Below are 13,079 nucleotides of genomic sequence, written 5' to 3' on the forward strand. Positions count from 1 at the left end.
ATATGTATACATGTACACATACTTGGAAGGTAGCTATGCTCACCACTATACCACCAATGCCATATTCAGGTACATATACTTGAATGTCATGTATATGTATGTATATATACACACACTCTCAGTCATGGGTTTCCCTGGTGGCTCAGATGGTAAAGAATCCTCCTGCAATGCAGAAGACCTGGGTTTGATGCCTGCGTTGGGAAGATACCCTGGAGGAGGGCATGGCAACCCATTCCAGTATTCTTGCCTGGAGAATCCCCATGCACGAAGGACTCTGGCAGGCTACAGTCCATGGGTCACAAAGAGTCGGACATGACCGAACAACTAAGAGCGCGCATACACACACACAATTGGGACCACAGGATTTTATACTGTTAGACTTGCATTTATCACTTAAATCTTGTACAGAAACTGGCTTCAGTGGAAAACTGTGCACTGTGGTCAACCTTGTAGCATTACTGATTTTGTTTCTTTGAGAGCTATTTTACCACTCTGTAAATTATAGATAACTGATAACAAGGCAAAATAACTCCTACCTATAGATATGCAAGTCAATTCTGCCAGGTGCAGGGACAAACCCTCCTATACACACACCTATTGAAAACCAGTTTATCCCTCATTTGCACATCCATTTCAACCTTCCTTTACTGCATATGAATCTTTGCTTCTTGACTTCTCCTTTGAACCAGTTATGACATCTGCCTAGCCCTCTTCTATACAAAGTCTTTCCCTGTCCCTATTTCTTGTTTTCAGGAAAAATGCTTCAGTCTCCAGGCCTTCCGCAAGTTCCAAAAAGCTGGCTCAAGCAGTTAATGATTAGGAAAAGAGAGTCACAGGACCCCTGGTTCCTTCTGAAAGAAATACAGATAACAATCTGATCCATATATTTGAGCTGTCCTGCAGAAATTAAGACCTTCACCCAGGTGAGGATGGGGACTACATGCTGATCACAAGCACTAGAATGCAGACTGGCTGGAACCAGAATGCTGAGATTTCTAAAACATCATTCTGTTACCTTGCCATCAACCAGTCAAAAGAAGGTCCATGAGCTAATCAGGCATCTCTCCACCCTCTCCCCTAACAGTGTCTTTTAAAACTCTTGCCTGGAAGTCACTGGGAAGTTCAGGTCTTTTGAGCGCAAGCAGTCCACTCATTTTGCTTGGCCTTTGCAATAAACCTTTCTCTGCTCCGAAAACCAACTTTTGGTTTGTTTGACCTCAATATGTGCTAGACACATGAACTTAAGTGCAGACAAGAGTTCCTTCATTTTGAGCAACATTAAATCTTTAGCACTTGTTAATTTTATGTCTGTATGAGAATCATCGGAGAAGGAAATGGCAACCCACTCCAGTACTCTTGCCTGGAAAATCCTATGGACAGAGGAGCCTGGTAGGCTACAGTCCATGGGGTCGCTAAGGGTCGGACACGACTGAGCGACTTCACTTTCACTTTTCACTTTCATGCATTGGAGAAGCAAGTGGCAACCCACTCCAGTGTTCTTGCCTGGAGAATCCCAGGGACGGGGGAGCCTGGTGGGCTGCCGTCTGTGGGGTCGCACAGAGTCAGACACGACTGAAGTGACTTAGCAGAAACATGAGAATCATGGTTTTCCTTTCTTTCTTTTTTTGAGAATTACCCTTTAACAGGATAATTAGGCTGTTTCACAAATAGGCTGAACATACAACTCTGGAATTTGAGGAAAACGCAACTATATTTTTGTCTCTCATTGTCCAGTGTGTGTAATGGTCTGGATGCATCAACTCATTTAATCTGTCCCAGTCATTTGCTTCAACAAGGCTTCAACAAATATTCTTTTACTTGCATTTTTAAGTCAAATGTAATTACACTTGTAGGATGAATTTCTAGAAGAGAAACTGCAAACTCACTCTCCAAAGAAATTAAACCAATTTACCCTCCCACAGAAGAGTATATAAAATGATGGGTTTTCCACATTCTCTGAACACAGTACATTATCAAACTTTTAGATCTTTTCCACTCTGCTGGTGAAAAATGTAATCTTACTTAAATATGTATTTCCGTCACTGTGAATGAGATTAAACACATTTTCATACAATGTCAGCCATCAATTTTCTTTTTCTGTAAGCTGCCTATCTATGTCCTTTGCTCATTTTTTCCATTGTGTTTTGATATTGTTCATATTAACTTGTAAGCTTGGTATATTAAGGAAATTGGTCCTTTGTCATGTGTGTTCCATTGCGGTGCTGGGGTACCATGAGGAGACGGAGCAAAACAAGCATACTACAACTCAGTGGATTGAGAATATAGCTGCATCTAGAAAGGCTGCAAATCTCATATCTCCTCCAGCCCTCCAGATGTGACTGAGCTGTTACCTTCTCATTCACAACCGCTCAGCAATGAAGATCTAATTGAAGTGCAAGAAAAAAGGTGCACTGAAAAGTTACCATGGAAACTGCCCCTCCCACAGCATTTACCATTCAAAGGCTTCTGCAGGCATTCATGTACAACAAATTAGCAAAGAAAGATTTCCAGACTCACAACCCTAATTTTGAACCAGTTTAAAGGTGTTTGGAGGCACAAAGAATACCTGTGGTTTCTATAGGGAGATTACCAGCGAAAGAATTGTCTTGGGTTCAGCTTCTGTGGACGATAATTTGTTGAGACATTAGAGGGTACTTTGTTTTTGCTGCAATTTTCCCTCCTTCCCCCACCTTCTGCTGATGGTTGCCAGTTCATAGTGCTTGCTGATCTCAGGAGTGGTTTATAATACCAGGCCTGAAGCTTAACGATTACCTCTTGTCTTGCCTTTAGTGAAAGCCCAAGCTCACTGAAGAGGTTAAGCTGTGAATCCAGGTGGGAAATGGTGTGCAGGGGAAAATCCATACTCTCTGTAGGGCAGAGAAGGCAATGAAAGCTGGAAGAGAGGTTCCACAAGGAGTAAAGACCTGTGCGTTCATGCTCAGTCACTTCAGTCATGTCTGACTCTGCAACCCTATGGACTGTTGCCTGCCAGGCTCCTCTCATCCATGGGATTCTCCAGGCAAGAGCACTGGAGTGGGTTGCTGTGCCCCGCTCCAGGGGATCTTCCCAACCCAGGAACCCAACCCATGTCTCCTGCAGCTCCTGCATTGCAGGTGGTTTATTTACCATTGAGCCACCTGGGAAGCCCTGAAGACCTGTGACCAATGTTGAAAATATCCCGGTTGGTGAGAGAACCTGGTCAATGATGGCTGTGTATCTTAGGCGGATAGGGCCCTGGGCACTGGGATTTCTAGCTATAACAAAAAACCCTAGTCAGTCCCCATGCAGGAAAAGAACAGAGGCCTGGACATTTTCAAAGGACACTGGACATTTCAGTTCTAACCACTGTGGCCTGAGGATTGTTGGTGGCTCCCCACATATGACTCCTGGTCATTTGTAAGTGACCTAATGCTGGATCAGGGAGGCAGGGGAGTCTTAACAATGACTGAGGTTGATTTTTTTCCCATCATTTTGGCTGTCTGGGACCTCAGAACTATAAATAATTTCAAGAATCTAATATAATATACTTATATATCAGAATTTTGGAGTAAGATTCACATCCACTGTACTTTTTTGGACTAGAATTTTAAGAAGCCTTAGCCAATTTAGTTCCTGTACAAAAATCCCACCACAAAAAAAAAAGCATATTTGTGATGTAGTTTTAATTTTTTTGTTCACTTAATAAATACATATAACTGCATAAATTTTGCTTTATTTCCTTTTATTCTAACAATCAATTATGGTTTTTTTATGGGAGTGAACAGGTTTTCTGAAAATGTACTTTGATTATGACATTTTATCAGTAGGAAATTCGTATCCAGGATTTTAAGGTCTGACTTGTCACATTCAAGCCAGTGAGTTAAAATCAGGGATGGCCTGGATGGGTCTCTGCTGCCCTCCAGTGGGAAAGCCAGACGAGGTCAAACATTTTTGGAAAGGAAGAGACTAGTTTCTATTTCTAATACTGGCATGTAAAAATACAGACAGAAAAAGGAAGAGAAAAACTAAAAGATACTTTTTTCCTAGTGTGTTTAGAAATAAGTTAATGCTGAATAATGAGCTACTTAGTACCATGGCTTCTAAGACTAATTAAAACTGAGGATTTGCTGACAATCTACAATCTAAACTAACCTACAACTTTTGACATAAACCTACAACTTCTGACATAAATATTGTAAACATTCTGAGTCTCTGTGTTTACTTATATAATATTGTTTCACTTATGCATATCTGTTTAATTATGACCTTGCAGTCTATCATGACACCCTATTTCTTTAGGGAAGCATTCTTTTAAAGAGTCGTTAAACAATTATAAGGAAATAATGAAACTTCTCAATTTCTCCATGAAACTGGCTAATATAATGACAGGCTTACATTAAAAAGTTTATTAGGAACTTCTGCATTAACTGCATGAGGGTTGAACTTCTATTCTTTTTAAAATTCATCTTTAAAATATCCACATTAATGCAATAAGCTCTAGCAGACAATAGTAGCTGCAAACCAAGGCACTCATGATTTTGTGTCTTTAAACAAGTTTTCACGACACATTAATTCCTCTAAAACAGTTACAACAAAAAACAAGAAAACATTCATGTCTATCTCCTGATGATAGTAAGAAGTCTGGGGTATGGTTTAAAGACATACCTGGCCACCTTCACTTCCTTCAGTAAATGGATTATGGAGCCAGAAAACATGCATTTAAGCATGTGGACAAATCTGTAAAAAGGCCTTATCATTTCACAAATCTTTCTCCAGGCTGTTGAAAATAAGAAAGCAGATAAGAACAAAAGATTATAGTTCAAGCTTGTTTGAAAATTTTAAAAAGTGATAGACCCTACATTACATAAAAATCTATCCTAGGAAATTACAACACTTTGGTAATGTTATTATAATACTTTGGCATAGTTTCCTCAGCAAGGTGATGATTAAAAATAATACCTAAAGTAAACTGAATATTTCCTACCTACCAGGTACTGTGTGAAGATTATTTCATAAGAACTATATGAAATAGTACTGTTGTTATTCCACTTAACAGATTTTTAAAAAACTGAAGCTGTAAGAAGTTACTTAACTTGCTCAAGTAACTTGACAGAGGGAAGGGTCAACCTCCACAGCAAGATTTAACAAGTGTAGTTTATTTGGAAATAGAAGCCTTGTAGAACTCTTCTACTTTTTTTTTTTTTAATGGATTGTATTTTTATTTAATACACAGGTAAATTTTTTCTTCAGGATGTTAAAGTTTTCATGTTGTCTAGGAGTTTAAACAGAGGTCTCAAAATCTAAGAACAATAATAGTAGGTGTCAAGGCTTCTTACATTTTGTATAAAGGTGCCAATCTTCCTATGTAGAAAATTCTGAGATTGATAAGGGAATTCTGCCAGGATAAGCCTCCGGACAGTTACACAAGAGAAGACAAAGAATTAAATGGAGAGTGATAAAGCTTATGGTGAATATCTCTTTGTAAAGTTGTGAAAGTTCTGTGCCACTTCCCCTCCTCACGGAGAAGGGAGAGTGTATTAGTTATCTATTGCTGCATAACAAATTATCCCACAACAACAAATATTTATTATCTCACAGAGTTTCTGTAGTGGGAAGAATTTGGGAGTTTAGCTGAATAGTGCTGGCTCAGAAATTCTCATCAAGTTGCAGTCAAGATGTCATCTGATTAATCAAGCTGAGTTCCCATGCACACTCTTGCTACAAGATGTCTAGAGAAACTGAGTAACTGTCTTTCTCACTTTCTGTAAGCAGTGCTCACTACCACCAAGACACACAGTGGGGAATTCCTCAGACACAGAACGAAAACTCAAATGATGGACAGCAGAAAATAAAGCCACAAAACTATCAAATGTAAAGTCATCACTTTGGCTGCTCTACACCAAATAACCATTGCTTTCAATGATTATACTTCAAAAAATGTTGCTATTTAAAATATTGCAACTATTCTTTACACAGTCAAGGATGCACTCACTCTGTCACTCAAAAGAGTCAACCCAATGTTTCATCAGTTACTACATCCATTTCTAAGTCGAGCCTCTAGTTGCTATCTATTCCTCTACAATTTACTAAATAATGAAGTTTACCAACAATATGACACCTCATATATAATAATGAAGTAAAGAGTAAAGAAAGAGAAGTTAAAACACATAAAAGTATACATCAAGGACTTCCCCTGTAGTCCAAAGGTTAAAACTCTACCTTCCAACGCAGGGAACACAGATTCCATCCCTGGTCAGGGGACTAAGATCCTACCTGCAGCAGAATGCAGCCAAAAATAAATTTAAAAAAAACGTATACATCACACACCAAGAAAGGAAAGGGAACATAACTGCTTTCGTTTCTTCCCCTGACTATGAGAATTTCACTTCTCTTTATGACTTTCTTTTTCCACCGGCCATTCTATTTTTCCTTTACCTTCAACCAATACCTTCATTTCTAAGAGATCTGAGTCTTTGATGGACCTATCTGTTTTATACCAGCAAACCTATTTTTGCTTCATGATCAAGGTTAATTACTGCCACCCAAACTCTAACTTGTTCTTCTCCTTCTCTTGCCTATTCAGTGACACAAGACACGCCAAATGACTAGGTGGCCGTCCCAGCTCCAAATCAGTGGAACCATTGTTCAGTCTTGTTGGAAGAATTCCTTTCTTTGGTTAAAAACAAAAACAAAAAAACCAAAAAACCTCTAAACCAACAAAGCTCAGACTCTCAGAGAATGTTAGTTAAAAAAAAATTGTAACTGGGGTCCATTAGGTATAACATCCCTTTGTTTCTAAACCCACTAATTTTGCCTTTGGAAATGTAGTGGTTTTAAAACATATCCACAGATTCCTTGACATTTCTTCCATTTAAAAAAGGAGTCTCCAAGCGGCTCAAATCAGTGCTCATGACATCCTAGAGGAGTAGGATGGGGTAGGAGGTGGGGGAGAGGTGCAGGAGAGAAGGGACATATTTATACCTATGGCTGATTCATGTTGATGTGTGGCAGAAACAAACATAATATTGTAAAACAAAGATCCTTCCATTAAAAATAAATGAATTGAAAAAATTTTAATTTTTTAGATATAAACAGCCTTAGCAACTAAGTTCTATGAACCAAATATGTTTTGAAGTCACTACAGTGGCATCAGGACTTCCACTGTTAGTTTAGAAAAGGCATTACAGTTCTTACCTGGATTTCTCTCTCTTGGGGTACTTGCCCTTGGAATCCAGCTACTATGTTGTGAGAAAGCAAACAACACTATGGAAAGGCTGTGAGTAGGTGTTCTGGCCACAGATTCAGCATCAGTCAGGAGACATGTAAAGGAGTGGGCTTTTAGATGATTCCAGCTCCCAACTTATTGCTGCCCCAACTTGCATCAAGGGGAGAATGGAACACAGATAAGCTGTCTCCACTGAGCTCTACAAAAGTTACAAATCACAAATCTGTAAGCAAAGTAAATTTGAAGATGTTTTAAACAACTAAGTTTCAGGGTAGTTATACAGAAATAGATAACAAGAACAAGAAAAAAGAGTGCCAAATACTGGACACTAGTTCAAAGCATATACTTCATCCTGTAACACAGTATCAAAAAGGGTTGTTTCCCAGAAAGCACCATAACTAGGTCTTCAGTAAGACAAGCATATTTAAACTTAAAGTAAGTGTATTTCAGAAAGGAGAAACAGGTATCGCTTCCTCAATGGTGGGGAGGGCCAATGAAATCCACTTGCCTCCAAGTGGTTGACTGGTCTTCCTGGAGCATGAGGTCTATCACCACCTCAGGACTGGTCTCTGCTGCTAACAAACTGAAAACTCAGCAGTGGCTTGGTGACCCCATGCACAGCTCTAACCTTGTCATCACTGCCATTTCATTCATGAGTCCACTGAACAACCACTGAGCCTGGAAAAGGAGGCTAAGTTTCGTCCACAAAGTGGTTCATTTCATCCAGATGATTCTTAACATTCATTCTGCAAAGTCCATCACCATATTCCTTCCCAAGTCTTTCTTGTCATCAGTTCTCCAATCATGCTCTTTTCATGTCCTTGACCAACTAACTGGCCAAATAATTAGCCTTGTACAATGAATTATTACCTAAGACTTATAGTGAGTGTCAGGAGAATTCCCTCAGGTCAAACTTTCAGTCAGAAAGGTCTAAGTGTCCCAGAATAAGAGATGGTTTACACCAGATACTAGTGTGAGGCCCAGTTCCTTCAGGATTTGGAACTTTGTTGTCACTGTAAACAATTTAAAATAGTGTATTTCTTTGCCTTCTTATGACAACAATTTCTCTCTCTCTCTCTTTTTTTTCAGCCTCATGGCTTGCAGAATCTTAGTTCCCCACCAGGGATCAAACCTGGGCCTCAGCAGTGAAAGCCCTGAGTCCCAACCACTGGACCAGGTTGAGGCCTACCTGCCCCAAGGCCACAGAAGCAGAGCCCAGAACTTAGGTCACCGCAGCAGCTGACCGAGCCCCTTTGTAACTACTGCCAAAAGCTCCTGATAACCTCTAACAAGCATCCTGACTCCCATTTAGGCAAAGATGCCCACTCGAGTAAATACCCTATAGCACCCCAACCAATCACCTAATAACTCCAACCATCCAGCAGGACTTTTGTCTTGAGACTATAAAAATTGGCTATTAACTCACAAAAACTGCCAGCTTTCCCTGGTCTGTCAGGAGGTCAGCCCCTCTTGCACTCACAGTGCCTATGTTATCTCTGCTCTTCGTTCTTAACAAACTCACTCTCTTCCTGAAATGCTCAGTGTCTGGAAATTCTTTTCCAACCAGTGCTCAGACTGCCTCAACAGACCACCAGGGAATTCCCTCTGTCTTATTTAATCAGATACTTTGAGCCTCTTCAAGATGGGGCGACCTTCTTTGCCAAACCTTCTACTTCACCCCCTTCCAGGGCAGTTTATAATTCTCCGCCTTTTTAGGTACTTCATGGCAAATATATCTGATCCCCTAGCTGCCAACAAACGTTTGAAAGGCGTAGAGGTGCCATCAAAGGCCCCATTTCCAGCATTAATTCTGTCAGCATTTTTCTTCTACTTCGGCCTGAGGAGACGCTGGAGAACAGTGCAAGCCAGGGTGCAGGCCCACATACAGCCAGTTTCGTATAGCTTCCTCGGCTCACAAAATGGTTCTCTCTCCGGCAGCATTATATGCACGCAACGGTTTTTAAGTGTTTCTCTCATACCACAAGGCCACCCCTAGGACACCAGCCTCAGCTACAAGCAGCCCTTGACGTAAACACCACCAGGCCTTGGCCGAACGGGAAGAGGCAGGACATCCGCCCGGTCCTTGCCACTTCCGGAAGTGACGTAGGACTGTCAACATGCAAGATGGCGGCCCATCACCGGCAGAACACGGCAGGGCGGAGGAAAGTGCAGGTAGGAAAGGCCGGCTCCTTGACCTCCCGGGCGTGGCTGGCAGCCCCGGTCCCACATCCAGCAAGCAGATGCCTCGGGCCGCGGTCGGCCAGGGTAGCGGCTTGGGGCGAGCAGGACGGGGCGCGGCTGGCGGCGAGGGGTGGGGCCGCGGCGCTAACGGCTTGAAGAAGGGGCGGGGGGCGGCCGGCTGGACCTGCGGAGGCCCAGTCCCGGGACCCTTGGACGCGCAGTTGGGAGCTCGGGGTTGTAGGTCATCCGCTGTCTCGTAGGCTAGTGCTTGCGGTGTCTGGCTGGGCTTGTTCCCCGCCCACCTGCCTCCCCCTTCCCTCGTCTGTCTCCAAAGCCCTGTGCCCACCGGCGTCGGAGCGGAGGCCTTCGGACTGTTGCCCGCCCGGCAGGCAGCTGAGTGAGTGGTCCCGTGCGGGGGCGTGGCATGGCTGCTGAGCCCTGCCGGGTTTTTGAGGAAGGTTCTGCACTTGGGAAACCCCAGCCGCCTTTTATGCGTGAGCCTTCTCCCCCGCGAGGTGGAAACGACGTGGGAGTGTGCCGGTGTTCGTAGGAGAATTGTAATTTTCATTGTTTTGGAATTTAATATTTTCACCGTTTCTTCATCTTCAGTGTGCATCCTTGAATTTTTCTGTCTCTCTAACGTATAATATTATTCAGAAGTAAAGAGTTACCTAAGCCTCCCATGTGTGCTTTATGCCTTCATGAATACAGTTTTGTTTTGGGTACGTTTGAGTTATTGGTACCTATTGTTTTCAACGATCTGAGGAGTCAAAAGCCTTATTACAGGTGTTTACCTGCAGTATGTTGTCTGTAATGGGGATAGTATGGTGCACTTACTCGTTAAACATTTACTGAGCCTTAAGTTTGGACCCCAAAATGTGTAAAGAATTGAAAGAGAGCAGGAATAAGTAGCACCCAAGCTTCTTTATAAAACGCAGCCGTATGTGTAGTGCTACATATAAGTCAGTGAATATTTGGTCATCTGGACAAGGGATTCCTTCATTGAGGTAGCTCCAGGAAATGGCTGTTGGCCATAAAATCTTCTGATCAGTTCACTTCTTTTATTGATCTCACTGATCAGTACAGTGTCCTCAGCACTCATTAGATGTTTGTTGAATGGAGTGACAATAACAAGAATCTAAAATAGCATACCCTGTTAGGTGATTTTTAAGTGCATAAGGCAGGTGGTGAGAATTTATGTTCCTGACTAAAACGTGAACTTAATTGTAACTTAATTGTTCTAGTGTCTAGAAAACTCTCCTTACTGCCCTAAGCTAGGGCAGTGCTACCCTACATTGCTTGGGGTAGTAAGGAGAGTTAATCAAGTGTCTTAGTTTCTTGGATTTAGACGTAAAAGGCAATATAAAAGTACAGGATGGGGAAAATATAAGTTAGCTACGGCATGTGTGGAAAAACTGAATATTTTAATAAGCTGAATATGAGCCATTGTATGCAGAATGAGGGAGAATGATAAATTCACTCTTCACTGATCAGAGTGCAAAACTGGAACTTGGGAATCAGTACTTAGCACTTTGTTCTTAATAGGTATAGCAGTCAGATTGGTGAAGTGACTTGAAACTGATTCCTAGGAAGAGCATTCAAAAGAACTTTCTACTATCAGTTGGCTGCAGAGAAAATTCAGTGAGTCTTGTTTGAGTCTTTCAGAATTTGTCCCTAAGGTATAGAACCAATATGAGAAAGCACAGAGAAGGATTTTTATATCAATACCAGGGTGAACTTTCGTTCATTCATGGAAGTGTTTTTTAAACTAGTGAATGTTCATTGCAAAACAAAACAAAAACCACAAACAGTACAGAAGTATAAATGATTATTGTGCTCCACTCTTCACAGAAAACTTTTGGAGAGTGTGAGATATAATCCCGGCCCAGGGTTTTTCACTGAGTGCTATTGACTCCTGGGCCAGATAATTCTTGATTGTGGGAGGGCTGTTGTTTTGCATCATCCTGCCTTCCCACTAGACACTGACACCTTCCCAGTTGTGACAACCAAAATTGACTCTAGGCATTTTCAAATGTCCTCTGGAGGACAGAGTTGTTGTTGGTTGAAAATTAGTGTTCCATACTTCTTCATGTATGTGTACTCAACTTAGGTGATTTTTTTTTTTCACTCTAAAATGGAGTCGTGGTATTCACTGCTTTGTCTTTTGCTATTTGTTCAAAGTTTTAAATACGCAGTCCCTTTGATCCAGCAATTCCTTGTGTGAAAAATTGTTTTATGAAAGTACATATGCATCTATCTTTTGTCATGTGAGGATGTTTATTATAGGAATGCTGTCACTGTGAAAAACAAAAATCAAAATGTCTATCAGTAGTCAATTGGCAGATAAGTTAGGTACTTTCCTATAGTAGATTACTTTGCAGTTAGAAAGATAAGCTAGATTTATATTAAAGAAAAGATGTCCAGAGGTCACAATAGGAAATCAACATAGCATGGTCCCATTTCCACACAGGAAATAATGCAATTTCAAAGTCTGCAAGGATATTAACAGTGATTATCTCTGGGGTATTAGATTATGTGATTATTGGTAAGGCAGGAAACAAGATACCTTTTACCTTAAAATGTGTGAACCTTTTTATTTTTTAATTTTTTAATGATATTCTTTGCTCTTGACAAAAAAAAAAATCTTTCCATTTTGGAAGAACAATATATGGCTACAGAAATATTATTTGCCTCTTGGCTCTCTTTCTTGTACCAAGAGGCAGTAGCCCCAAGCTCTGTTATCAAATAGTAGGCCAGAAAGGACCATTGAGACTTATAATGTTGATAAATAACCAATGGAGAAGGGTCCAAACATACTGCTTATTAATTATAGACATAATGAAGAATGAGCACAAGTCCTACTATCTTCAACTTCTGAGGAAGCCGGAGGTGAGTATGAGGAGAAGGGGTGGATTTGTGATTGTCTGAAACATGAGCAGACAGATGTGTGAATTTAGATATATGATGGAGCTTCCAGTAATCAGTGTCAAAGCAATCTTTTCAGTCCCTGGCGTTCCCTTTAATGTTATGATTCTCCAGCAGCGTGGGTCTGTTGGTTGGCTCTCTGTCTCCATCTTCCCTTGTGGCTCTTTCCTTATTTGATTCAGAACTCTTGGCATGAGGTTCAACAAAAATCACCAGTGTTCCTGGTATAGGAGCAGTAACCATGCCCTAGTACTCATCGTTGGTTCAAGAATATAAATACTTCGTCTTTCATAACCAGAGGATTTTTTTTTTTTTGGTTGCAAATGACCCCCAATCCAACATAACCAGGTTCACATAATAAACTTATGTGTTGACTTATGTATATGATAAGTCAAGAGGTGGTGCTAGTTTCATGGAAATCTTGAACCAGTAGGCTCTCTGTGACTCTACCCTGAGAAGTGATGTAAAATCAGCTTTAACCTTAGGCTGCCTACAAGTTGGGGTTTCCTAGGTGGCTGAGTGGTAGAGAATCCACATGCCAATGCAGAAGATGTGGGTTCGATCCCTGGGTTGGAAAGGTTCCCTGCAGGAGGAAATGGCAACCTACTCCTGTATCCTTGCCTAGAAAATCCCATGGACAGAGGAGCCTGGTGACCTCCATGGGGTCCCAAAGAGTCGGCACGACTGAGCACTCACGCACACCTACTCATTGTTCTTACTATTTCCAAACTCCTAGATCTAGGCCTTCCCTTTTGGTGGCATGATGGCC

The 13,079-nt window shown here is 41.3% G+C and overlaps 2 protein-coding genes across 9 annotated transcripts in view; one reads left to right on the plus strand and one right to left on the minus strand.

The window, feature by feature from the left end:
• SCN11A (sodium voltage-gated channel alpha subunit 11) overlaps positions 1 to 9,288 on the minus strand; it is a 133,222-nt gene extending 123,934 nt beyond the window's left edge. The window contains exons 1-3 of the mRNA XM_081527406.1: positions 7,713 to 9,288; positions 7,174 to 7,427; positions 4,645 to 4,756 (exon numbers count right to left, since the gene is read on the minus strand). Of these exons, the coding sequence (XP_081383532.1) occupies positions 4,645 to 4,736 (92 nt within the window). The 5' untranslated portion in view covers positions 4,737 to 4,756; positions 7,174 to 7,427; positions 7,713 to 9,288. The remainder of the gene's footprint in view (positions 1 to 4,644; positions 4,757 to 7,173; positions 7,428 to 7,712) is intronic.
• Positions 9,289 to 9,292: 4 nt separating this feature from the next.
• The window catches only part of WDR48 (WD repeat domain 48), a 50,318-nt gene continuing 46,531 nt past the window's right edge, over positions 9,293 to 13,079 (plus strand). For 5 of the 8 annotated variants that reach the window (XM_081527448.1, XM_081527450.1, XM_081527454.1 and 2 more), the window contains exon 1: positions 9,293 to 9,376. In XM_081527448.1, coding sequence (XP_081383574.1) covers positions 9,329 to 9,376 — 48 coding nt within the window. In that variant the 5' untranslated portion in view covers positions 9,293 to 9,328. Of the gene's footprint in view, positions 9,377 to 9,571; positions 9,943 to 10,841; positions 11,027 to 12,218; positions 12,275 to 13,079 lie in introns of those variants that run through there. The other 3 variants (XM_081527451.1, XM_081527453.1, XM_081527452.1) reach the window with 3 other exon arrangements.

This window comes from Giraffa tippelskirchi, chromosome 9 (genome assembly GCF_054371585.1).
Source record: "Giraffa tippelskirchi isolate mGirTip1 chromosome 9, T2T-mGirTip1v1.2.pri, whole genome shotgun sequence".
In the NCBI taxonomy this organism is placed as follows: domain Eukaryota; kingdom Metazoa; phylum Chordata; class Mammalia; order Artiodactyla; family Giraffidae; genus Giraffa; species Giraffa tippelskirchi.